This window comes from Cloeon dipterum, chromosome 1, assembly GCF_949628265.1.
Source record: "Cloeon dipterum chromosome 1, ieCloDipt1.1, whole genome shotgun sequence".
Classification (NCBI taxonomy): Eukaryota; Metazoa; Arthropoda; class Insecta; order Ephemeroptera; family Baetidae; genus Cloeon; species Cloeon dipterum.
Genome location: NC_088786.1, coordinates 15,631,593 through 15,658,285, shown reverse-complemented (window position 1 = coordinate 15,658,285; position 26,693 = coordinate 15,631,593). Strand labels below are relative to the sequence as shown.

Below are 26,693 nucleotides of genomic sequence, written 5' to 3'. Positions count from 1 at the left end.
TAATTTTTTTTTTTGTAAAAACTGGTTCCCACAAGATAACAACTGTACTATAGCACTTAATACAGCTATATAACAGCTAATTGAATCGATAAGGGAGACGATCACACAAACACAATCATAAACGATATTTTTTATTAGTTATTGAATTGATTTTTCATCCTTTATAGTACAGAAATTTTTTTAATCAGCGTTGAAAAATATAATTGCAATTTTTTCCAAATCATGAAGCATGCGGTGAAAAACAATTCACTTATCAAGTGCCATTTTCTTGAGTGCAATTCTATCCAGCTTGTTTCCCTTGCTTTCTGGTAATTTGTCTACAAACTGCACCCCGCCGTGCAATTGTTTGTGCTCAGGCAGTCGGTCAGCAACAAACTTGACGAGATCCGCTTCCGTGCACTTAGAGTTGGGCTTTTTGCGGATGAAGGCCCTGGCTACGCTTGTGCACTCAGGGTTAGGGATGTCGACCACCCCTACTTCCAGCACGTCGGGGTGTTGTTTGATACATGTCTCTATTTCGGTCGGTGATACCTGAAACGCACAGTCATGGACAATTTCATTTTATTTATTATTGACCAAATTCCATTTACGTACAATGAACATGTAATACTTGAACAAGAAACTGGTCCTTTCCAAGATGTAAATGTTCGAGTTTTCGTCAAAGAAGGCGATGTCTCCGGTTTTGAAAAATCCATCCTCAGTTACATTCTCGATTACAGGCTGAAGCAAAATTAATAATGAAAATCTGCATTTTCTTACATATCCCGAAACACAATTTACCATTTCATGTCCCTCTCTGAGATAGCCTTTCATGAGCATTGGCGATTTGACGTAAAGTTCGCCTCTTTCGTTCGGCCCCAGGGTGTTGCCTGTGTTCACGTCCAAAATTTTAGCCACAACATATGGCACTAGTTTCCCTGAAGTAACGCACAGTTCCCCTAAAAAAGGCAAACCCGGAAAAATCAGCAATTGCTAAGAATATTTTTTTCAAGTTCTAAAATTGTTTTTCCATTTTTTTTGTATTCTGTTAAAACTATAGCGAAATGAAAGATATATAATAACACTGATTATAATTAATAGCGATTAGAATTTCACATAACCAAACTAACCTTGATTCTCCTTGGTTGCAATTTTGTCATGAGCAATCTCATTTTCCAAAGTGTCCAATTGGGTGTTACTAATGTTTATCATTTCGCTCATGCCATAGAATAGGACAATCTTTGCGCCTGGCAATTTCTGATTGATCAACTGCGCAGTTGTTGGGTCCAGCACAGATCCCACGATGGAGATAAGTTTGAGAAAACTCAAATCATACTTTCCTATATCATCACAGCGCGCAAACCAATTGGCAACAAACGGGTACATCAGGACGTTGCCGGGCTGTTTGCGTATAATTGATCGTTTTATTGAGTAAATTTCTTCTGGTGCTAATATAATTAAATTGCCTTGTTTTTGACCATTAGTTCAAAGTAGTTTTCCTTTTGGAATCTCCCCAGGTGGAAGACCGTGCTGCCGTAATAGAGCGAGCTTGTGGTGACCATAAAGCTGCCAACAGCATAGTTGCTCATAGGAGTCATGAAGGGCAGTTTAAACACATCTATAGCCCTCGGATCGAAGTTGAGGGTTGTGAAACCAAAGTGCGTGTGGCAAACGCCTTTTGGCAGGCCGGTGCTACCGCTGGTATTTGGGATGCAAATGACGTCTTCCTTTGGTTTTATATTCACTTTCTCTGGCAAGGCTAAAAGATCACATATTTCAGCTTTTTCATTCAAATAACATCTATATTATTAAATACATTTCTTGGATCAGACGTGCAAGTAAAGTTAAAAACACAATTTAAATTAAATAATTTTCAACATCTTCGTCAGTCTCTTCATTTATTTGAAAAATAATTTTTGTGCGTGAAACTTAGTCTTTGAACGCAAAATAGCAAATAGATTGATATGCTTTTCACTTACCGGTGCCATCGTCCTCGATCAGTGACTTTACCAAGACCACATCTGGATTGCCAACATCATCAAATGATATGATAGAAACCGGCCAAGATAGCAGTTTGACTGCCTCCAACATCTTGGGATATGTCTCCTTGTCCACGAGCACAAACCGTGCTTTCGCTTCTATCATTTGACGGGCAAATTCCTCTGATAGTTTAAAATTTTTAAAACAAAATATACTCCCTTAAAAATAGATTACCAGGAGCTTCGCCTTGAAATCCCCCACGTGCTCCTCCACCGATCCTCCAAACCCCTAACTGGATGAGGTAGAGTACGGATGTTTCATAGGTGACAAAGTAAAGGATGTCCCTGTGTTTAAATCCTAGGCGTGTCAGAGCGCTTCCAACGTTCCTTGAGTGAGGGTCGATGTCCTTGAAGTAGACAGTAGTCCCAGTGGAAGTGTCCACCTGGTGAAAACAGTAAATGTGCGCAATTTGTTTGTTGAAAATTTAGCATTCTGACCACCCAGGGCTTGTCGGTTTTGTCCATTCCTCGCTCTATTATTTTCTGGCGCAGAAAGTCGTAAATCGGACATTCTGGCAGCTTGCTGATATCCCTGTCCAACGGACTCTTGAAGATGCCGGGCTCCGCGGGCACTGAAATTAATTGTTATGACTGAGACGAAATGGACAATTTTTAGAGACAAATATACTTCTGAACGATTAGCCAGTGTCTCCTTTTGCAACAAAGAGTGAGGTTCCCTCTTCAGTTGCGCTGCTTTTTATTGTGTGTAAGTGTTGATAAGAGAGGACAAAGATTAGAACCGAATTTTCAAAATCCAGAAACTAAAACATACCGATTGAGAATAGCTTGTGCAATATAATACAATCGATTATAGTTTAATTCTTTCTGTAATTAATATGTGGGTCATAATATATGCAAAAACATTTCATGTGATGAAATAATTCATATTTTAGCACTTATGTGTGTGACTTGTGTCCATTTATTTTATAAAATGATCACCATTCTCAATACAATCTAATCCCAAAAATATTAATGGCTCTATCACACTATCATTTTATATCGTGAAAGAGATAATGAGTTATGTACATACCAGACAGTCTTCAAAATTTGATCTTGTATTATTTGATTTCAAAATATTGCAATAAATGATTAGATAAGGGAATTTCTCAATTCTGACAAGTTCTTTAATTCTGTCAGTTGAGCGTATCTAGCCTCGTATGAAAAAAAATATATATATGAGCCCTCTGCAGTGGGTTGTTATAATTCTGTGTTTATTTAGTTTTTGATAAAAAAAGAGGCGTTGGTTAGTTAAATGAGCGGCGCTGCTCTGATCTTTTATTTTAAAGGTCATTCAGCGTGCAGCACAATATTGACATTGCACAGTAAAACAATTCCAAAAAAAATCAGAGATCAAATAAAAAATTTCCCTGAGAGAGGACGTCAGGGCTTGATTATTCTGACTAAAAGTATAATGGAAACGAATTTAGATTTTCAGAATTTCTGCTTTTAATAGAGGCCCAAAATACGCCAATATCATGATCAGCCATTGAACCGTAGATGGCGCGGTGTCTGCAATTAAAATGAATTCATGTACGACTTCGATTATAAGTGGCTTTAATAAAAAATGCTCTTTGAACTTTAATCACTCCATGAGAGAAATATTTGTTGACCCGAGAAAAGCTCCAGTAACAAACAAGCCAAAATAAGCCAGACAAGACTAAAAAATATCCTTAAATAATGTTTCTGTTATAGATATTTTTTCATCCGAAATATTTATTAATAATTATAGAATAACATTTTCCATATTAAATTAAATAAATCAGGAATATTTTCCATTTCTATGATGAAATTGACACACTGAAAATTGTTCAACACGAGCACAAGTGGTTTTTTTGCGGTTTTTGTAAGCATTCCGATAACGGTGCATGCAGTTTTGCTGTGAGTAAATATTTGCAGTGAGATGCAAAATTTGATAATATATGAAATTCTTTTTCCTTAACAAGCATAATTTATTTCTCAAACGATATCAATTTGCCATCTCGATTAATCAAGTATAGACCATTAGGGAAGTTATAGACTTAATTTAAAAAAATACGAACAGGAAATGCACGCTAAACAAAAACATTTGAAATTTGAATAATACTTAAAAGTGGATTTCTTGGCAGCAGATCTTCGTAAGCAGACTGTTGGAGAAAACGTTCGGTTTATTGCTGAGTGCGTTGCCGTGAGTTTCGTGTTAACTTGATTTGACACTGAGATATAAGAGCAAATATGTGCTAAATCGTATTTCTTGAATGCGTGTGTGAGGTCCGATGAGGCGTGTCTTTCACAACTTGCCCTCTCTCCCAGCAAGAAAGACACTAAATTTAGATTTGTGGCCCTCAAAATTCTACAAAAACAAACACAGGCGAAATCTTTTGGCCTAATGCAGGACCTTTAAGACATCATTTAAAAACGACAAAAGAACAGAAAAAATCCAATTTTTACGCTACATTGTGTATAGTTTTGTTAATTGTTTATTTGCATGAAGTTATTTAATTATATTATAAATAGCAGTCATTATTATCAACATAAATTTTAATTGATCGAAATATCGGAATATAGAATTCAGGGTTGCTGATTTGTTTTTCTAAATGGGTTGATGGTTCTGGGAAGCTAGAAGCCAAATATGGATATTTGGGGTCTCCATTTCTGTTGTCAGTGTCTCGGAAGTGGTCAAATTACACTTTTCCGCACAAAATGAATACAAAAATAAACGCGCTTGGGATGGGGTGTGTATTAGGGGTTGCACCCTTTAATCCCGAAAGGGATGTCAGGGAAAGTTGAGTGGTGTGCTGTTTATTTTATAATTGCGACGAGATTTTTAGTGCAGCAATCGAGATTTGGTGCTCATCCAGAATTTTATTGCATCGCGATTAGAATAAAAATCTTTGTGCACCCGAATCTCGGATTGTAGTGGTACTATTAACAAAAATTAAGTACCGTTTGACTCGATTTGAAGTGAACTAAGTAACTGAATTGGTTTGAAGAAGACAATTACTCGTCGACGTCGTGCTAAGGTGTTGAAACGGACAAAAAATGCTAAATTTCCCGTTATTGTAGGGGGTTAAAAGGGGGTAGGGGGTTGGTGGGTCTCATACCCCTTTAGTACACTTGGGGTTGTCAAGACGAGTCTAACGGTATGCGGTTTTCAAAATCAGGTGATTAGAAGTCGAGATTTGGTCAATCATCGTTTTTTCCCAACCTCAAAAACAAGGGGTTTCGAAGTTTTCATTTTTTATAAAAAAAAAATGAGGAAAAATGCCATTCCAAATTTTAACGTTATTAACTTAATTTTTTGTTCTCTACAAAATTGCTATGAAAAAAATAAAAATTTCAATATGTTCATTTTCAAATTTGAGTTTAAAATCCAAAATATTATTTTTATGACCTTGACCTTTGACCTACCATCTGAGATCAATATATATAAGTTGTTTGCCTTGTTGAGACGAGTTTACTGTTTTTGTTTTAATTTTTGTTCTAGGACCACCCTGAGCAAAGTTATGAAGTACTAAAAATTCCCAGATTTTGGCCTTTGAACGCCCGCAAAACATTCGAAATTCGGAGTTTTCTCGACTGTTTTGTCGGTCAATTAGGGCAAAGATAACGCAAAAAATTTCATCAAAATCCATCGACTCCTGGACAAAAATTTGTTGCTTTGAGAGATTGTGGCTCAAATATTTTAATATAGAAAGCTGAAGTGGTGCTGAGTAATGCGCATTCGACCTTCTCACATTTGACAAATAAGAGTCCTCTTTTGCTAAAATATTAAATTGTTCTCTATTTATTTCAAAAATTTTCAACAAGAAAGGGCCAATCAACTCCTCGGTAAAACAACATTAAAAACGTTTATTATTTGATTCCTAAAATTGTATTATTATGATAATTATTGATCACCATAGTTATTGCAACAATATTTTACATAATATTATATCTCGTGCATTTCCTAATAAAATTGGGGACTAATTTTAAGTCTTGAATAATATGTGTTTGATCAGAAGCCTTTAATTGCCAGACCACGCGAGTCAGACAGTTATCAATATTTTGTATTACATTAAGATTAGCTCCATTATTACTTTCGTAATTAATATATATTATGTCTAGAGTATACACACTTATAGTTCAAACTATAGTTCCCACCAGATAATAACCAGCACTTTGTACAACAATGATATTATATTGAAACGGCAAGAGTAATGATAAGCACAATCAGGCAAAAGGAATTTTTGATTGTTTTGTTAGATGAAACGATTCTTAACGTCAGATAAATACTCGATTTTGTTGATCACTTAAGTAAGATATTAATGTCTCTGTCGTATGTCATACCTTCTGAACCGAAAATTGGATTTTTTTTATTTTTCTCATTTTATTATTTCAGTTGCAACTCTCTCTTCTGCATAAAAAATGAATCTCTCTAGGACACTAGATCAAAACTTTGTTGGAATTTTTTGTGAAATATGGCTATTCAACATTTTATGAGGTAAGTGCCATTTTCTTGAGCGCATTTCTATCCAGTTTGTTTCCCTTGCTTTCAGGTAATTTGTCTACAAACTGCACCCCGCCGTGCAATTGTTTGTGCTCAGGCAGCCGGTCAGCAACAAACTTGACGAGATCCGCTTCCGTGCACTTAGAGTTGGGCTTTTTGCGGATGAAGGCCCTGGCTACGCTTGTGCACTCAGGGTTAGGGATGTCGACCACCCCTACTTCCAGCACGTCGGGGTGTTGTTTGATACATGTCTCTATTTCGGTCGGTGATACCTGAAACGCACAGTCATAGACAATTTTATTTTATTTATTATAGAAAAAAATCAATTTACTTACAATGAACATGTAATACTTGAACAGGAAACTGGTCCTTTCCAAGATGTAAATGTTCGAGTTTTCGTCAAAGAAGGCGATGTCTCCGGTTTTGAAAAATCCATCCTCAGTTACATCCTCTAGAACAGGCTGAAGCACAAGTAATATTTAAAATCTGCATTTTCTTAAATATCCCGAAACACAATTTACCATTTCATGTCCCTCTCTGAGATAGCCTTTCATGAGCATTGGCGTTTTGACGTAGAGTTCGCCTCTTTCGTTCGGCCCCAGGGTGTTACCTGTGTTCACGTCCAAAATTTTAGCCTCCACATATGGCACTAGTTTCCCTGAAGTAACGCACAGCTCTCCTAAAAAATTCGTAAATGTATAGAAAAACAAAAAACTTGTTGAAAGTTTTTATAATCCCCAATCTCGAATCGAATATGCGCGACATATAAAGGCAAAAGATGTTATTAGTTTTTCTCAGCTAACTTGTCTCTATTACTAACCCATATTCTCCTTGGAAGCGAGGTTTTTATTTATAAACTCGTTTTCTGGGTCGTCCACTTGGGTGTTAGAAACGTTGATCACTTCTGTCATGCCATAGAACTGGACAATCTTTGCGCCTGGCAATTTCTGATTGATCAACTTCGCAGTGGTTGGATCCAGCACCGATCCCACGATGGTGATGAGTTTGAGAAAACTCAAATCATATTTTTCGAAATCGTCACAGCGCGCAAACCAGTTGGCAACAAACGGGTACATCAGGACGTTGCCGGGCTGCGCAAAAATTAATAGTGACATGAGCAAATCCAATTTTGTAACTATAATTTTTTTAATTACTTTATACTTGGCCATCACATCAAAGTAGCTTTCCTTTTGGAATTTCCCAAGGTGGAAGACTGTACTGCCGTAATAGATCGAGCTGCAGGTGACCATGTAGCTGCCATTGGCGTAATTGCTCATTGGAGTCATGAAAGGTCCACTGAACACATCAACCGCTTTTGGATCAAAGTTAAGGGTGGTGAAACTAAAGTGCGTGTGGCAAACGCCTTTTGGCAGCCCGGTGCTACCACTGGTGTTAGGAATGCAAATAATGTTTTCCTTTGGCTTGATGTCCACTTTCTCCGGCAAGGCTGAAAGTGCAATTTTTGGTAATTTTCTTTCCTTTTTTATGTTTTACTAGGCGAGTGAGTGAAAACAAATATTCTTTTCATGAAAAGTTTCAAAATTTTCAGAATAAAACAACCTGCGGTTCATATTTCCTCATTTTCCGGAAAATCTTCTTGAGAGTCTTTCATATATTTCGGCATAATGAAACTTCCCCCAAACGTAATAAAATTTAACTTAATTGCACCAAACGTACCAGTGCCGTCGTCCTCGATCAGTGACGTTACCAAGACCACATCTGGATTGCCAACATCATCAAAGGAGATAACAGTAACCGGCCAAGATAGCAGTTTGACTGCCTCCAACATCTTGGAATATGTCTCCTTGTCCACGAGCACAAACCGAGATTTCGACTCCCTCATTTGCCGAGCAAATTCCTCTGATAATTTGATATTTTTTAAAACAAATTATACTCCCTTAAAAATAGATTACCAGGAGCTTCGCCTTGAAATCCTCCACGCGCTCCTCCACCGATCCTCCAAATTCCTAACTGGATGAGGTAGAGTACGGATGTTTCATAGGTGACAAAGTAAAGGATGTCCCTGTTTTTAAATCCCAGGCGGGTCAGGGCGCTTCCAACGTTCCTTGAGTGAGGGTCGATGTCCTTGAAGTAGACAGTAGTCCCAGTGGAAGTGTCCACCTGGTGAAAACAGTAAATGTGCGCAATTTGTTTGTTGAAAATTTAGCATTCTGACCACCCAAGGCTTGTCGGTTTTATCCATTCCTCGCTCTATTATCTTTTGATACAGAAAGTCGTAGATCGGACATTCTGGCAGCTTACTAATGTCCCTGTCCAACGGACTCTTGAAGATGCAGGGTTCCGTGGGCACTGTAATTGAATTTGTTTACCTCCGAAGAAAAGAGGACCAAATTGATTTGGGCGAGACTTACTTTTTCACGATAAGCGACGGCCTCCTTTTACAACGAAAAAAGAGCCTCTCAACCTGGTACCTCTTTTTATAACGTTTTAAATTGTTGATAAGAGGGCAACGATTAACAACGTCATGTTAAACATTCAATAAATTAAATTCGTCTTTATTATTTAAAAAAATAATGTTGTCTCTGAAATAAATTTATGCTATACAAATAAATCATTGGTTACGTACGTTTTAGATTTTATTATGTAATGTTGATTTCAATGAAATTTTTGTACTCGTGCGCCATTTTTAGTACAATCTAATCTGTAATAATCTAGATACTACAATTATGAAAGACTATATTTGGTTTCTTCTGCTTGCACAAGATATGGTTGTTCAAGAAAAGTGAACAAAAATTGTTATCTTGTTTTAATCGGATTAGAACAGAGTGGTCCAAAAGTTGTAATATCACTTTTAGCAATAAGGTACCGCGTGACTTATGGTGATTAATAAAACACATTTAAAAATTAAAAGGTGACGATCGCTCTTCCTTTGGATTTCCTGACTAAAATAGACATTACACTAATAGAACCGGCTTTCCTAACGCAATTTACCCGCTGATATTTAATGTCTTGCTTATTTGTTTGAATTTGTCTGAATAAATTTAATATAAAACAAATGTGAATTAGATATATAGATGCTATACCGAACGAAAATAAGTTAAAACAATTGATAAAAGCTAACCGAATATTATTTTAAGTTATTATTATTATTTCCAGCATGCGTCAGTTAATTTCACGGGAGAAACATAAAAAAATATAAGTGTTTCCATTAAAAAAGACCCAGGTGCGGTGGTCCCGGGTTTGAAGAAGCCCAATGAAGCCTCATGTTTTATTAGGATATACGATTTCATTTTAGATTAGATGAACAGAGATCAAATACGATACCCTTGAAAATGTACTTAAAGTAAAAAAATGTTTCCACATAATTATTTAAATGTTGAGAAGTATTCAATGACCAAGAAATGCTGATTAGTGCAAAATCTCCCAACTAATCTGCATCTGACTAAAAGAAAACGTTGTGGGGAATTTAATTATTATCATTATATACAAAGTGATTAACAAATTTATTCTTATTTTGTTCAATTTAATTTAATGAAAAATAATAATAAATAATTCTTTCACATACAAGATTTTTTAGAACAAATAAGCATGCAGTTTCAGGGGTGTGGGAGTATTGGAAGAACTTAAGCTCTTTGAAAACAAGAATAAATGCATGCATAATATTACTTGCTTTGAGCGCTATGATAATCAATTTACTTTGACTGTATGTAAATTAGTTGCTCTGCTGATCCGCAATAAAATCACTTTGAATCTAAATTAAAGGACAAAAAACAGTGATAAAAATATAGAGATAACATTATAAACCAAATCATAATTGAATACATACTTTGAGATTCTTGGCAGCACATTTTAGCGAATAATCGATGAAAATGTTTGGTTCACTCGGTTCACTGAGTATGCTGTTGAAAGTTTGGTATTACGGCGACCTCACACTGAGATAACATTGTGTGCCAAAGCTCGCTTCTCTTGATTGCGTGTGCGAGGTCGTCAGTAAGAAGCGTTTTACAAGCACTCTCTCCCGCCAGGTTTTAGGACTAAATTTAGATTTGTGGCCTACAACATAAGCAAAAACATGAGCGAAATCTTTTTGCCTAATGCAGGAATTTGAAGTATAATTGAAAAATCGTAAAGCCATAATTTGCCATTTTTTAACTTTTATTAAATTTGTTAATGATTTCAATAAACATTTGGATCACATTTTTAATTTCATGTAATTAACATATATTGTGTTGGATACAATTTAAAATAGAGGACTCATTTGATCAGTCTTGCAAAACAATATTTTATCACTAAACAGCCTATACAGTATACTCTATTACGGTTGCTGCTTGTCTTTCTCACTCTCCTCTATCAGCTCCTTTGCTAGCGCGTAAGGAAAACTGACTTTGCATTGCGGCAGTGCTGATTGCAAATCTTGTGCAACCTCATCTTTGTTGTTAATTTCAGGGAGGTCATACAGTAATAGGCTTTGCAATTTGCTGCAATGTTAATTGAAAATTATTTTTATCTTAAATTTAACAACAACAAATAATATAACACTTTACCTTAATTGCTTGATTGGTTGCAATCCTTCTACAGTGATGTTTCCGCAACTGGAAATCTGCAAGTGCTTCAGTGAGGCTTTCAAAATTGGCAGGTACAGAATTGCACTGTCCGTCAGATATCCACACTTGTGGAAAACAATTTTCTCCACGTCGGTAAGCCCCTCTATGGGAAAGACAATGAGGTGAACATATTTTTAGAAAGTATTAAATTTGTAACATTAACAGATAATTAGGAGCGACAAAAAGGTGAAATTGAAAGCCTGAATATGAAAAGGATAAAAAGTGACAGCTTCAGAGAAAACATTTTAATGGGCTTATTTAGAACGGTATAATGGCCTAAGTTGTGGATGATTGTAGGTACGTAACATTAAATACACAATTCAAATATTTACAGATCGATCTCATAAAATAATAATTAAAATGAAGCAAAATTGAGATTAATTAATGATATATTAAATTAAAGGAATTAAGGTAATAACGACAATAACTACATTTTTTATTTTGCATAATATCTTACTGAAATGAGGAAAGCCGCAATCCATAATTGCCGCGTCAGTTGCGTTAATTTCGACAATTTTTTGGCCTCCAGTGATTGGTAGCGAGTTGTAATCCGTCAGTAAAGTCTTTGAATTCTTCCATTTGAGCCCAGCACCGCACCTGAGCAGCCACTCAGCACACGCCCTATCTGGACCAACATCTTTGACCCGACTTGGATCAAACCTGCAACATGAGAAAAAAAATAAATTAAATTATTATCAATTTTAAACCAATCTAAAAGAAAATATTTTGCTGTGATGGAGAAAGTATAAACTTTAATATATGTTCAAAGACACAGACCTGTTAAAAACGGTATTCAACCACCCCCAAATATTCCTTTTGCTGAGATGATTCATCTTTAAGAGCAATTTAAAAAGTTGAAAACAATACGACGCAGCCGATGTATCTAGTATAGTACCGTCCTTACTAGTTAGTGACAGAAATAGGGGAGTGTGACGAGTGTTTGTTGTTTACAAAATCCAAATTTTCGCGCGCATGACGGAAGGTTGCTGCCAGTTAATATTCGAAACGCTACGCAGCAGCACTTGTTGATAGTTTCTGGTTTCGGAAGTTGGGAATAAGGAGAGTAAAGGTACCTTTACTCTCCTTACAATTAGTTGGGAAGCATAAATTAGAGTTTATGGGTATGAGTAGAACTAATAATGATAAGCTGCAGATAAGCAGAGCCGCAAAAGGAAATTTAATATTCATTGTCAGCTGAGCACTTGACGTGAGCAGCGGTCCGCAGATTCCCATCATGAGATCAAAAATAAAATTCGATTAAATAATCAAGAATCCATTACATATACAATACAAAAATAATAATGTATGAAATTATGTAAAATATATATTTAGAATTAAAATCTTCAAAAGGGCAAAAATAATTATTGTAATTAAATAATATTTATCGTACTTTTATTCCTTTTGATCTAATTTACCTATTATATTTTATTGAGTCTAGATTTGTCGCTTTATACTCTTTTTTTTCTTTTTTGCTCTTTTTATCCCTGTCCGAGGACCGGGAAGGGCGCGCACTGCACTAGCACGAATGCTGAAACCCGGGTCCCAATAACACCGCGAACGGATAACATGGGCGCACCAGGCCACACAGGGACCCAGCCCACTCAAGGGCCACTTGCCTCCGCACCGAGGACTGCATTGAAACGCTAGACATTTGTCCCGTGAAGCCAAATCACGCATGCTGGAAAGGTGCAAACCAGCAAGTTGCGAGTAAAAATATTATTATTATATATTCTTTGAATTTTTTGTTTTAATTAAATCTCATTGTTTATTGCAGAACTCAATGTTTGCTAACTATTCAAGCATGAGTAATAATAATTTCACTGCATTTTGCCATTTAAATCCTCTTGATTGGGCGGCAATAGCAGCCTTCAAGAAGGTACACGAAGTTTTATATTTTCCATTCTAGCTTTTTCGCGATGTTACAAGCAACTAAATGGATAATATAACCTTTTTACTCTTGGAATTTAGCTCACATATATAAGAAAGTATGGGATTTTTAGCTTGTTGAATTTTCATAAGAGGAATGTAATTTCTATATAATAGAGAGATTGTAGTTGCGGGTCGTCGTCAATTTCGTTGCTTATTATCCGCTCTTCATCCGCTACAAATATGTTATCATATGAATAATTTCGCATTCTCCATTAATTCTTTGCAAATGAAAACATGGGTAGAATGGTAGCCCATAGTTTAATTTAGAATCTGATCATAGTAAAATATTCAAATTAATATTTTTTTAGTACAAAAATTTTTAAATCTCAAAATTCACAATATAATATTTATGTCTTTCCTAAAAATGTGTTATTTAAGTAAGATATTTGGTATCAAAAGTAAATCATAAAAAGAAAAAAATTAGTAACGTTATTTTGCTTGTTAATAATTTCTTTTTGTTTTGTTTCCTCCTTTTGAAAAATTGTCACTTCTACCGCTTACCTTAATTAAATATCAAATATAGAGAAGAGCATATTTTATAAATTTTAATTCTTAGAGTTGATTTAAATGATCCTTTGAGTATGATATTTATATTTTTCTGATTTCCACAAAATGTGCCTATTGAATAGTTTTTGTCAGACAAACTGCCAAAAGCCACGAAAAAGTTCCGGTGAAAATTGTTGCTTTCTCCGCAGGCAGTCGCGAGTAATAATTGGAAATGAACACAAAGGGAAATAGGAAGACAGGCGTGAAACGAAAATTAATTCTCGCAGTCGCGAACGCGTCGGCTGCGAGGGCTTTTCACATTTCGCGAGTGCGCTTTGAGTGCAGTAACTTGAGCAGAAAGGCAGTCTTTTGTGCCGCCGCCTTGGAGCTGTGAATATAATATTCCGACGGGATAAGCATGTGTGTGTGTTCCATTTCTTTTCTGCAGGCGATCATGTGCGCCGCGCACACAACTCAGCCACTCTTGTAAGTTTAAATTAATACATCCGCTTTGCAAATATTGCGCGGAAAAGCAGCTTAGACTGCGTCATCCGACGGCTGCTTTCCACTTCAGCCAGTTATTTACAGCTGAAATTTGATGCATAAAAGAGCTGGATTTGAGAATTTTGGATGCGGCTGTCCAAAAGCCAGTGTAAAATGGTAATTATTAATCAATTTATGGCTGGCTTCGACTTGATAGTCTTCATTCGATTAAAACGTCAAAAATTGAGTGATTGATTTTCAATCAATCTCTAAAGCATTTTTGAGTGAATTTAAAACAATCAAAGTGAAAATTTCTCTGTACACCATCATTTGAGATATCATTCGAGATATCTTAAATCAAAACGTTCTTATTCCTCCACAAAAAAACTACAGTGTCGTTTACACTTTAATTACCTCGCTTAACTTGAAAAGGCACAAATCAAATTGTTTTTATGGGTTTTATTCAAGAAAAAGCTGCTGATGAAATAAAGTGAATATTTCTTCTGTCATCGCTTTAGTCTCGCTTGCTCTTTTAATTTTGAAATAAAATGGAATGAAAACTTCATTGAATAAAAAGAAGTCGAATCGAAAGTTCTATAGGCAAAAGAGTTTGATGTTCGAATCATTAGCTTTGAAACTCTGCGAGCTGGTTTTAGAAGAAAATCAATCACCGAGAGGAAACTTAGTGAAAATTTTCCAACTGGATGGAGTCATAAACTGCGCACAGGCGCCGCCGCACTTTTCATCAAAGGGGTTTTATGTATAGAATACTCTTAATGTATATAATACGAAAAGCTAATACCGGAAATTCCATTAAATACATTTGCTAACAGAGTGGTTACCTTGTGCCAGCAGGGCCTGCTTTTCTTTTTGATCGTGCAAATTTTTATGTAAAATTGTAGCCCGGTACGCATAAGCAGCGATCAGTCTCCAAAAGAGGTATCCAAACCTACTCAAAGCTTGATTCGGTCCTGAAAGGATTTCCTTCCCTCTTCACTCACCAGGAAAGTTTAAACTTTTAACAAAATATCTGAGATAACTGTATTTTTTTCACTCTCCATTCCAAATAAAAGCTACATAAACAAGAGGACTTTCACAAAATTTACTATCAAATTTATAACACTTCAAGAATACCTTCTGTACAACTACTAAGTTAAAATTTATGCTCACAAATTTAAAATTATTTTGATCACAAATAATGCTTTTTCACGAAACTGGTTCAACTCCCAGCGAAGAAAAATTTCTAAGCTGTATCAATGTATGAATACAAAATTTAATTAAGATTGAATTATAAACAAATCAATTTTTTAAATATGTAGATCATGTAAAAATGATGTTAAAATTCCAAGATATTACCTTATTACCCGCTAGGGAATATACATAAAATATAAGCCAAGCGCGGCTGGGCAGCGTCATTTTTAAAAAGTCAATTGGGAATATAATCTTACGAAGATATATATTTTTCTACTAATACACTGACAGGAATTGGAAAAAATATCATGAAAAAGTCAATTGGAGATTCGAATATTTCAATACTGTCCGAAAATTATTTTAATCGACAAATTGCAAATCTCTAAGTGCGCTTGTTTGTTATTTACTTTTCCATTAATATGAAATAAACTTGGGCTATTTAATGTACCGTGTTGCTACAGCTATTTTCCGCATAGCTTGATCTTAATTTTGATTAAATTTTGGAAGCAATGCGGAAAAGGACGTGATGAAAAATTTGAAACTCGTACTTACATTTGAGCAAAAGGAATTCAAAACTTAAAAAACCAGGCCGAAAATCCACTAGACATTTGTTGTATTAAGTTTAAAATCCTTTGACAATATGCAGCAGAAAGGGCAGCTGACTTTCCGTGTTTAATTTGATCGCAATTAACGAAATTTTTATTTATTTTCCTTTCTCACCTGCCATAACCCAAAAAGCATATTTTATGTTCAGACTTCCAGAAGGTCAATTATGCATTTTATTGCTAGCTTCACTCAGCTCCTTTTCGTTCCTGCTCCACTCCAGCAACATGTTCACTCTGATTCAGCAGAGTAACTTTTGCCAACTACGCTTCAAATAAAAAAAGTAGAGCGAAAAGCTATTAAATGCACAGCCGTGGGTGATGAAGGCAGAGCCGTGAGAGTGCATTTGAGTGCATCGAAGAGCACTTCGTCGCTAAAGAGCGTTTATGAGCCCTTTGCGAAATGTAGCCAGACAAGTGCTGTCGGATTTAACTTGCATTCCGCCACTCACAGGCTAATAATTCGTTGATATAACATCGTATGCCGAGAGCTGATCCCGATCCGCGTGCTTGCGGCTTTCTCGTTCCCCGAGCTGCCACCGCTTTAATAATTCTGAACGAGAGGTAAAAACTGCCTCTCTTCCTTTCAATAAAAGTTGGCTCCGCACCGAGAACGTATGAATATATATGGGTCCTCTCTACCCAGAGTGTTATTACGGCTCCACAGAGGAAATTTATTGCCGATTTGTTTACACTCTGCCGCTGTCTATGGCAACGTTTGTCATCCTAGCAACATAAAAATCTCTCTCTTTTCTCTCAAGATATATTTATTTATAGGATTCCCAGAACCAGCACTTTCTAAAAGGAGTCCGTTGCCTATAGTGGAATTAATTTTTCAACTGAGCAATAAATCTTTGTCGAATAATGATAGGGAAGAAAGCATATTTCAGGAAGGAAAACAGAATATCAAACAGGAAAGTGGTTTCTAGTTTCAAAATGATTTTTTTTACTCAATAAAGTTTTCGTTCACGCTCCAAACGAATTTTCCTCCTTGCTGATTAGGTAAGCAGAATTATATGTATTCGGAGGACGAGTAAATCAAGTAATTCGTATTCGTGAGCACGGTTTCTCCTGATTGAAAAATCCATTTACGCGTAGCCTCAAACCTTAGCCCGTATTCTCGAGGCTTTTTGCACACCAACTTTTCCTTTAACAAGATTGTGCAAAATCGATGACACTTGTGATGATGAGGCGCATTTTTCGCGTTCTAGAGCCCAAAGGAAGCAGACGCGGAGAGTGGGAAAAGATCGACAGCCACACTTATTTCCGATTTGCTCCAATGTGTCGTTCGTGGGAATAGACCGTACATTCCCTGAGCTTTTAGCGCCAAATCATCTTTGTTCCGGCATTAGCGAAACGTCAATTTTCCCACTGCATCCCTCACGAGAACAGAATATCGATTTTCTCCAATAAACATACTTCTGTCCGAAAGGACAAATTCCGATGATATTCAAGGGAATTCGGCAATGCCTGTTTAAATTCGGAATATCACTCACAAAGGGTTTTTACGGGAGCCGCAATTCAAAAGGGCTGTTGCTGGGGAGCAAAATTCGGCACACTGATCGAAGCCTCCTGCGCAGCCCCTGGCTGTATGAATAATGAGCTTTTGTTGACAGACTGCCCAAGCAAGCATCCCTAAACTTCACAAGAACAAAAAACAGAAAACTGATCCAGGATAGGGTTCACTTGAAAGCTAAATTAGCTGTCAAAGAAGTTGATTAACAACTTAAATTATTAATTCAAAGCCCGAATTTATATTTTAGCGTGGTTTGATTCACTTGTTCTCGCACTAGTTTGTCCAAAAACCTTTCCAATGATAAACGTTGACAAAAGTGGACCGCTGTACGATGATGAGTTCTAAAACACGCCTGACACGAGAGATGATTGTTAACTACAACCGCTCTATGAAGCGAGAGAAATATTCTGTCGCTTTGCAATTCATGGTTTTAACAGACAAATTTGTAAATCTAGCGAAGAACAAAACTCGTTCTTCAAGACGAAGGGATTCATGTTCGTTTGAGCGTATGATTGCCAGCATCGGATACACGATCCATCAATAATTATGCATCCACATATTCCATATCAGTCAAAACGTTGAAAATGTTCTTAAACTTGCTACATGCCATAATTTGTGATCATTTCCCACAAATAAGTTTTTTCTTTGTAGCACAGGCATAATATACCCGTGCATTCATTTTACTTATTTCTCAATTTATTATTATATTAATTTCAGTTTAATTTGCCTTTGTTTATTTATTAAATTAATATTGAAATTAAATTTTATTAAATATATGAAATTAATGTTAAAACAACATAACTAATTACGACGCAAAGCACATGCAGGTTCCTCGTGTATATAATGAAATGTGAGAGCTTTTCTCTGCTTTCGTACCACCCACACAAGACGGTTCTTTTATTTCCCTCGCCCGGTTCCGTCTGGCACGGTGGAGGCCAACCCTTTGGCCAACGCTGACTTTCTCAGTTGCTCGTCAGCCGCGGCCATCAATTTGGCCCGGCCGCCTTTCGCACTCTTCTTTCCCTCCTGTTAACAAAATCGGTCGGCCCACCTTGGGATGTCCATCTAGGCTTTTGGATGTACTCTCGAATCAGTTTATCCTTAGACGCCGTTTCAAATATTACCTATTAGGTGCTACTTTTTATTTTAATTCTACGTTGAAAATTCAGTGCCTGTATTATCTTCATTGAGAAATAAACACATAATCTGTGCTCTTTTTCTCTCAAAAAATCATGATCTTGAAAGAAATGAAATTGTGATTCTCATCAATGGCAAGTAAAACTACTTTCAACTAAGTGAACTACATTATTGTCAGTTCCATTTGTAATTTTACCATATGATCAATAAAACTAATATCAGCATAATTTCTTTTTATTTTAATCGTTTTGCCTGTCTTGTTGAAGCAATCATAAACTAAGCCATCGATTCTACGAAACAAATTTCATGACAATGTATTCCTAAAAAAACTAATTCCACAGCTTCCTCTGAAGCAAGCTAGGTTGTTTGGGCATACGATGATTATAAACCTTTGTCTCTCGCACTACCTAGTACCTAAAATCAATCCTTAAGTTTAAACAAACAAACCAGGAAACTGGAAAGCACAGAAACCTCGCAAGGAAATGCTTAAAGGAAACAATTAAAACAGCGCACAATGTTACAGAGAGCAACATATCACAAGAAAAGTTAATACCTTCGCGGATTTGCTTTCGAGATTGTGCGAGTTGGCAAAGTCAATGAGAAGCCTTTGATGATCATTAAGGTGGAAAATTCTTTAGCTAAAATGTCCTGATTTGTAAGGATTTTGAATGATTTCAACTCGAATATTCCTGTTAATAGAATACACTAAAATAGCTCCTTTGACTTTGATGATCGAATTTATCTTTAGAGTTTACGCATCCGTCGTGACACGATGTTTGCATACATCTCAAATACGAGCGAGTGATTTCATTTAGCTGCATGCGTGCTTGAAAAGAAATGGTGAAATATGCGCGATATTCCCTCACAGTATATAACAGTCATATATAGAAAGTTATTTCCTTGGTGCTCGGTTGGCTGAGACGAATTCACTGCTCAGGAGAGAGCGGTGGTAAATCAATCTCTCGCAACAAAATTGAGCAGCGCCGAGATAAATCAAATATGCAGTACACACAGTGCCCGTAAAAATGCCGAGTTGCAGACGGAAAGAAAAAGAAATCCATCACGAGCGAATCATAAGCCCAATTTTTTGCCCAAGTCAAGATATTAAACGTTCATTTGTAACCGTCATTTTCGAGATCAATCCATTTTTCCTTGTGTTTCGTTGTGCAGGGAAAAATACCCCAGCGCTATTATTCCCAAAAAAGATATATTAGTTAGGAGAGAGGCACACACACACACACACACACACAAACACAACTATCGCTGAAGTTTCAGCGAGTGAAAAGTTAGGCAACCTGCTTGACGTGCGCGATGGGCGCGTTGCCTAAAACTTCTGTCTGCCAGCAAACTCCGACAATCAACTTTCCACTGGAGAAATGATATTTTCCCCGCAACGTCTCGTCGGAAGCAGTTCAAGATTTCAGCCTAATATTGTTATAATCGCAACTTTTGCTTAAAGAAGTTTAACTCCCCATTTCAATGCCGTTCCGAGTCCTTATAAACTTAATTGAAGAGGTAACATGTTGCCAAGGTGATTGCAAAATTAAGGATGGAAAAGTGGGACTATTCTATGAAAAGAATATCATATTTTAATGACGCGACGGAACACTTCAAAATTTAAATTTGGAAGCTATACAAGTGCTCTCATGCTCGAAAGGGGAACAATTTCTGAAACATAATAAAGCTCAAACTCTAAGTGCCTTAATTAAATGAAATCACTGATCTGATTCTTTCTTATTTTTCAAGGGGCTTAATAATGATCTTGAATGACTGCACTTTGCCTCGTTAACAAATCAATTCTTTTTACAAGAGAAATGTAGAATGATTCAGCAGTTAACTGAGATCCCTACCTTTCATTAAGATGCGTTATAAGATATCAATAGACTTGAGGCGAGATAAAGAGAAAATAATTTTAGATGAAAAAATAAGCATTAATAAACTTATGGCTCATAATCAACAATAAAATTGATAATATCTAACACTCGCTTAAAAAGTTTTTGAAGATTCGCTTGACATTTGTTTTTGATGATTTCTCAAAATGGTCTACGTTGCATTGAGTAGCATCCCTTAGTGTATAGTGCGAGCATCTTTTAATTGTGATTAATAAACTTAATATTTTATTTCCTAATTCAGCTAGCTTTCATATTCAAAGAATCCAACCATAGCTCAAAGCGAATAACAAATAATTGCTGTACGAAATTCAAAACATGAAATATCCTAAGAAGCCTAATTTCAAAAGACCAATAAAATCCTCTGTGTGTTAATTTAAACTTTCGGCATTCGTTTGTGTCAAATAATACTTTTGAAGTGTTTCACTCTTTTGATGAGAAGACCAAACCACCGCTTATTGTAAGTATCTTACTAATTATCTTGTTTGTACCCTAATTGCACCAAACTTTTAAGCCTTTCTGATCCTGCTTCATTGTGGTAAATTCATACAGAAGGGAAAGAGTTTGTTTACAATTCAGCTATAGATAATTCACTTAAAGAGTTCATAGCCTCCGTTGATGAAACAACTTCTCAAGTGCAATATAATTGTTAAGTTATAGAGAATGATGATGAAAGCTACACAGTCAGCCAAATTCAATTATTTTAGCGCACTAGGACTTTCAAGACAATGATTTCACCTAGGTTGGACCAAAGTTTCATATCCAATTACTCCAAGCCATTCGATAAGCATCGGCAGTGAATCTCAACACAGCATAGAGAGAGAGTGCTGGCAGCCAACTCGGGTCAGACTTAGTTTGCAGCACAGACCGCTGGATGTGTGACAGACGCGCGATGTTCTGGGATAGTAATCCTCACTGTGCTTAATAATTGCCACAAATGCTGTTTGGGCGGCACAAACGATTGCATGAATGCCGTTTAATTAGCAACTGCGTTTGCCAACACTCACTGTGAAATGACAGCAGGGGTGGCAACTTTTAATTAAGCCACGCGCTGCTGGCGTGCCTGGTGTACGACATTATAATGAAAGGCTGAACTTTACTCGGCTAAGTAATTAACCCCAATGTAAATATCGCGTCCGATGAAGGTGATGCGCGGCCTCAATGCTACTAAGATTCCGTCGAGGCGGATATTGGATCACTGTGAAATTCACGACGCTTTCATGCTAATGTGTGCTAAGGACCGACTAATGTACGCGCCAGACCCCCGAGGTATAGTTCATCTTGCTGTGCTGGCGGCAACAGTCGCTTTTGTTCCGGTTCGTGGTGCTGGCGTGGAAAGCATTTTAGCACTTTTAGCAACTTGTTCTTTCATAAAGTTGTTTAAGAGGCTGAGCGTGAAAAATACTTAATCAAGTTCCATTATTTAAGAGAACTCTTGAGTATTCTATATACATAAAGGAATAAAGGAGGAGACAATCCTAGGAAATTTAAATATGCAAATTAAATTAGTTAATAGCATCTGCTGAACACGTTAGTATTGTAATTCAAATACAAAATATTTAATGTATTACAAATGGGTTGCCTATAGCGATGTTTGAAAAAATATTATTCTTTTAGAAATTAAAATAAAATCTTACGGTTATTTTAACACATTGTTAATTATTCGGCCGATTTATTTAACAAGTAAATATGCGTAACATCCCCCTAGTCCACCGACCAGAACTATATTGTGTTAATTTCCAAAAAGCCGATTCTATTTAGGCTAGCGTATATTTTTAACACGCCTTTGTAAGCTTTCGCAGCATCATGACTTTTGAAGAGTTAAAATGCGTAAATATTTTTCTCTCCCACCCCCGGGCTGATAAAATGCAAATTAGGAAAGTTGGGTAGAAAGCTGCCGCTCTACTAATTGCTTGCGCAATATTGAATGGCGTGTGAGACTGTCTCCCTGCGATAATGGAGCGTTGAGTAACTTTGTTTATTCTATGTGTCGGGTATCTGCTTTTTCTTCAGAGAATGCTGTGCATACTAATGAAGTAGGAGATTCATTGCTTTTGCACTGCACATCAACTTCCTTCCCGTCGATAAATTAATTATTTTACACGAATACCCGAGAAAAAATGAAGGGGAAGAGAATTTGAATATTCTCACTTTGGCAGCCACGCGGTTCAATTAATTTTTGTTTCCTTCAAAAATAAATCAATCTTTTTTCATGTTTAATTGAAATTCCGGACATTTTCCTCGAAGCTAACTTCTTTATTAAGCTCAACCAGTTTCGGCTTCTACTCGAAGCCCTATATTTCATGAGCGATCAGTTCTTGGACTCTCAAAAATGAAAGATAATTCTAGGAAAACTGCGCATCATCTCTCATTTGTGTTTCTTTCCCTTTAAAAAAAAACAAGTTTGTGATTATGAAGCAGAGAGTTAGTTTAAAAAAATTCATCAATCCTTATGTAAATATTTTGCCTATTGGCATAGCAAACAAATTCCAACGAGAAAAATATTCGTTTTTTTATTTTGCTGACTTTTCCGTGAGTATGACAGGCCCGATCTCTTTATGATTTTGATAATGCGGGGTCCTGTGGTATTCATAAAGGCTTTCACTAGTGCAGATCATAACTACGAACTCTAAATTCAGCTCCAATAAACGAAAATATTCAAATTTATCACTGGCAACGAATCTCGCTATTGTTAAAACCGATTTTGGCGACACACACACACCAAATGGAGAAACAACGTGAAATCAATCCCACTGGTCTGAGCGTTCTTACAGATCAGCCGGAAAAATTTCCGGAGTGAATTGGGCAAGTACCGACCATTTTTTCCTCGACTGCCTTGACGGCGGAAAAGCGGAGTCATTTTTCACAGTTGGCTGAACGAGATGTGAAAACTCAGGCAGTTGAGCACTATTTAAACTGCGGAATTCAGCTCTTATTGACGTTAAATTTGTTCATCCACTCTTTGTGGAAGTGGAACCCATTTTTATTCAAACATTTTCTTGTAAGAACACAATTCCAACTTTTTTGTGATCATTATAATATTATGCTTTTAAGTACAATTATTTGAAAAAATTTATTTATAGAAATGAAATGGCTGACAAATAATTATTAATTGATTGCCTCATTGGCTACTGTGAACTATCACCCTATTTCAAGAGATATTAAAATTTGGCAGTTAGAATTTGAAGTTTTATTGCTACGATAAACCCCTCAAATTAAAAATATTGCTATAAGACAAATTTATTTTTTGGCTTCAATTTTTCAATTAAATTACAACATTAAATGCTTTAAAATTATGATAGATCAATCTGAATATGTTCATGAGATGTGAAAGATATAATTAAATCGCTTTTTTGTCAAGGTCAGCCATGTGGAAACTGAAAATTTGTAAAAAGCAAATCCATTTGGGCCCACGACCTTTTAAGCCGACACCTTCGTAATTTTGAGCTCCTTGAAATACGGCTTCAGCAGCTACGCTGGCACTTTAGAGTTAATATCTTTTCTAGCAATAAGTTGTTGGCTCTGATATTGATTGAGAGAAACGACTGAATGACCGTCCACCCATAGTTCCAATAATAGATCTTTCCAGCTTTTTTCATCGGCGTGGAATATCAACGTTCCACCTCCGTGCTTTTACACCCAGATTTAATCACCGATGCGAGTGGTACTTTTAATTATTTTCATGCACGTGTCTCACTTAAAGTGAAAAAGCTCTCCCTTGCTAATCCTCTTCCGCTGTCGCAAAGCGAAAATATTGCTGTACTCCCATCAAACCTCGTAATCCGTTTTAATATGTCCATTTCTCATTGTCTAAACTTGGCTGCAATCCGGCTTGACGAATTAAACCGGGTCACAAGGGTGCGTCGTGGCAATTTCGTACAACAGCGGATGAGCGAGTTTCGCTTTCGTCTCCACCCGCGCTGAAAAACTATTTCAAATAGAGAGCACGCAAACAGACAGTGCCGGAAAACTTCACGAGCATTTATAACAGGCAAGAAAAGCGAGTTGGCTTTGTATCTGTTTCAGCGGTGCGAATGCGAGAGCAAACAATTCCTAGCATTGTTAATATTTGCTCCATTCAGCTCCCCTAGGCTGCATTGTTATTCGCGTGAGTGACACTCATTCGGCACAGGTAATTCACTGCCAGAGTTCTGAGTTGCTCAAGTTGCCTCTCGCCAGCTCCGTGAGTTTAGAAAAAGGTTCCTGCCCAACAGGGACAACGCGCAGCAGGAGCAGCCATACTTGTTTAATCATAAAAAACCTTTTCAACCCCTCCTGGAAAATCAACCAACAAGATCTCTCTTTGCTGAGCCCTCGCTAAAATAGAAAGTGTCACGAGTTGTCAGCAAAATCCGCACACGAAATGTTTCAGATTAAATGAAGGTATGTTTAGTTTTCTCGTCCGTTCTGGTGCTCGGCTTATGAGCTACCCACAAAAAGGATTTTTCCATTTGAAATTAATATCCTAAGCTGATTGGGATTTTTGATAAGCATAAAACTAATTATGAGGCACCATACTCAATCATTCGTTGCCAGCTGGCAGTTGGGTTTACATTCCAACATTGCTAAAAACTAAATTGTAAGGCACAAAAACGTAATTGAAAAAGTTTCCTCAATGGCTCAAAGTTTTTTATCTCCCTAGCCCCTCTGTTACATTGGATTTCTTAATTAAGGGTTGAAACGAAAGCTCTAAAACCTCAGGTGGGTTAAGTTCTACTGAAAGGAAAATTAATTCATTCCTCGTGAGTTAAAATAAAACTAAATGATATCGACAAAAGTTTTTTGGTTATTTTATTTTTTCAGGATGAGATAGGAAAATTATACAACCAATTCCAAGTGTAAATCTTTAAAATTAATTTTAAGAGCATAATATTCTGTATTTTTGCTTTATGAAAAATTCCTTCAAATTAGGCACCGCATTTGATATTGAATATTAAAACATCAATGAAATGTCTATAATGGAAAATTCCGCACTTACCCCCTGGCTCCACTAATGTTGAGCATACTTTGATCTTAAAAATTAAAAAAAGTATTTCCGTTTACAAAATTATCTTGGGTATGCAAGCGTGCAAATCATTTGGTCCCCCTTTCGCATCAAAGAACAATAATGAGTTGTCAAAGAGGGAAAGAGGGGCACACGCGATCAAACAAGAGGCGCGCAGTCATTTTCAATTAACAGTTGTTTGCTGTCTCCTATACTGCCTAGACGGTTAAATGTAGAGAACTACATCATATCCCTTGGTCGATGTGCGTGAATGAGCGCGATTCTGGGAAATGAAAATTAAATTGCTTTTGCCTCCATTGCGATACGTTAAAGCTCAAAGTTACGTGAGTGCCCAAATATTATTTTTCGGTTAAAAATGGTTAACGGTGTCATTATTTGTGCGTTAGTTATTCCCATTTCTCGATGGAAGAGATACAATCGATATATTCATTCGTGCTGACAATGAGTGAAAAGTGTATGGAAAATACAATACGCATCATGCTCTTTTGCTTTACTATCACACAACGAAATTTTAAATGCGTAAAAAAATGGTTCGATTGTTCATCTCATTTCCTAGACATAATCAAACATCATAAAATGTCACCTAAACACCACAAACCATGTTAATGAACGTAAAAGAAGATCTGAATATGTCGTTGGCGTGAGTCATCAACCTTTGTAAGTAAAACGCTTTATCAAAGTTCAGCTGAGAGTTTATTTAGTGAAGCTTAAATAAAACGATCGATTTATGTTCGTTTTTAGTGAATTTCTGCAAACACATAAAAAAATATATGTTGGCTGCTATTGACGACATGAGATGACAACGCTGGTATGCCTCCATTCGCTCTGTCTCACAAGGCATTATATTCTGTATGACATCTTTTGAGTAGGACATTTGCCCCTATTCAACCGAAGAGGAACAGACAAAATCCACGTGAATAAGGAATATATGTCATTTTCAGAGGGCTCTTTGTTGCACTAGATATTGGTAACTGATTTTTTTCTTCATTTCTGTTGGCTTCTTTTCTTTGGTGCACCTTCTTTATGATCTTTCCCTAAAATAGCTTGCGTTTTTCCTCGTTTCCAAGACTTATTGTAATGCTGATATTGCATAGCAACGGTCGTGTTTTTAATATTTTATTTCCTCCTAAACAATTGGACTTGGTATCAACCAGCGGCTCTTTTATTTCTTTCCGCGCTTTTTTATTGGCATTGATTTTCTGTCTTGTTTTGTGTTTCAAAAGTCAACACTCAACAGCTTGAAATTTCATTTTTTTTTAACATTTTAGAAACGTCATTAGCATTTATCAATTTAAAGTAGTTTCGAGTGGTTTGGATTAGCTTGAATTCCACTCTACTGAAAAATGTTGTCTAATTGCATTATGATTTTCATAATCCTCCTGGTCAAAAAATGAAATTACGAATCAC

General features: G+C 36.4%; 3 protein-coding genes across 5 annotated transcripts; all 3 read right to left on the bottom strand.

Moving 5' to 3' along the window:
- Window positions 1-118: 118 nt before the first annotated feature.
- On the bottom strand, window positions 119-5,600 carry LOC135934273 (uncharacterized). Of its 3 annotated transcripts, none has more exons than XM_065475889.1 (10): window positions 4,102-5,600; window positions 2,647-2,711; window positions 2,457-2,590; window positions 2,194-2,401; window positions 1,959-2,141; window positions 1,446-1,738; window positions 1,110-1,380; window positions 781-938; window positions 595-720; window positions 119-531 (listed from the first exon to the last, which is right to left on the bottom strand). In XM_065475889.1, coding segments are annotated over exons 2-10 (1,659 nt in total). In that variant the 5' UTR covers window positions 2,648-2,711; window positions 4,102-5,600; the 3' UTR covers window positions 119-246. The 3 variants fall into 3 exon arrangements, with proteins under 3 accessions (XP_065331961.1, XP_065331962.1, XP_065331960.1); XM_065475890.1 differs by having other exon boundaries at window positions 2,647-2,708; XM_065475888.1 differs by having other exon boundaries at window positions 2,647-5,600.
- A 152-nt stretch (window positions 5,601-5,752) lies between these two features.
- LOC135934271 (uncharacterized) lies at window positions 5,753-10,427 on the bottom strand. Its single transcript, XM_065475886.1, has 9 exons — window positions 10,271-10,427; window positions 8,660-8,793; window positions 8,397-8,604; window positions 8,161-8,343; window positions 7,638-7,930; window positions 7,304-7,574; window positions 7,005-7,162; window positions 6,819-6,944; window positions 5,753-6,755 (listed from the first exon to the last, which is right to left on the bottom strand). The coding sequence occupies exons 1-9, from the start codon at window positions 10,290-10,292 to the stop codon at window positions 6,471-6,473; spliced, it is 1,680 nt and encodes a 559-aa protein (XP_065331958.1). The 5' UTR covers window positions 10,293-10,427; the 3' UTR covers window positions 5,753-6,470.
- A 151-nt stretch (window positions 10,428-10,578) lies between these two features.
- On the bottom strand, window positions 10,579-11,984 carry LOC135934274 (ATP synthase subunit s, mitochondrial). The gene is made up of 4 exons (XM_065475891.1): window positions 11,826-11,984; window positions 11,506-11,708; window positions 10,989-11,151; window positions 10,579-10,922 (listed from the first exon to the last, which is right to left on the bottom strand). Exons 1-4 carry the CDS (start codon window positions 11,879-11,881, stop codon window positions 10,760-10,762), a joined length of 585 nt encoding a protein of 194 aa, XP_065331963.1. The 5' UTR covers window positions 11,882-11,984; the 3' UTR covers window positions 10,579-10,759.
- Window positions 11,985-26,693: the final 14,709 nt, after the last annotated feature.

Excerpts from the sequence above, each read along its gene's own strand:
- LOC135934273 (XM_065475888.1), bottom strand. Across the intron at positions 1,381-1,445 it reads AACTAATGGTCAAAAACAAG|CCCGGCAACGTCCTGATGTA; the intron begins GCAATTTAATTA and ends ATACGCAAACAG. Across the intron at positions 721-780 it reads TCAGAGAGGGACATGAAATG|CCTGTAATCGAGAATGTAAC; the intron begins GTAAATTGTGTT and ends ATTTTGCTTCAG.
- LOC135934274 (XM_065475891.1), bottom strand. The coding sequence starts at position 11,881 with ATGAATCATCTCAGCAAAAGGAATATTTGGGGGTGGTTGAATACCGTT. Across the intron at positions 11,709-11,825 it reads TTGAATACCGTTTTTAACAG|GTTTGATCCAAGTCGGGTCA; the intron begins GTCTGTGTCTTT and ends CTCATGTTGCAG. Across the intron at positions 11,152-11,505 it reads TTGCGGCTTTCCTCATTTCA|AGGGGCTTACCGACGTGGAG; the intron begins GTAAGATATTAT and ends TCTTTCCCATAG.
- LOC135934271 (XM_065475886.1), bottom strand. The coding sequence starts at position 10,292 with ATGTGCTGCCAAGAATCTCAAA. Across the intron at positions 8,605-8,659 it reads AAACCGACAAGCCTTGGGTG|GTGGACACTTCCACTGGGAC; the intron begins GTCAGAATGCTA and ends TGTTTTCACCAG. Across the intron at positions 7,163-7,303 it reads CGCTTCCAAGGAGAATATGG|GAGAGCTGTGCGTTACTTCA; the intron begins GTTAGTAATAGA and ends CGAATTTTTTAG.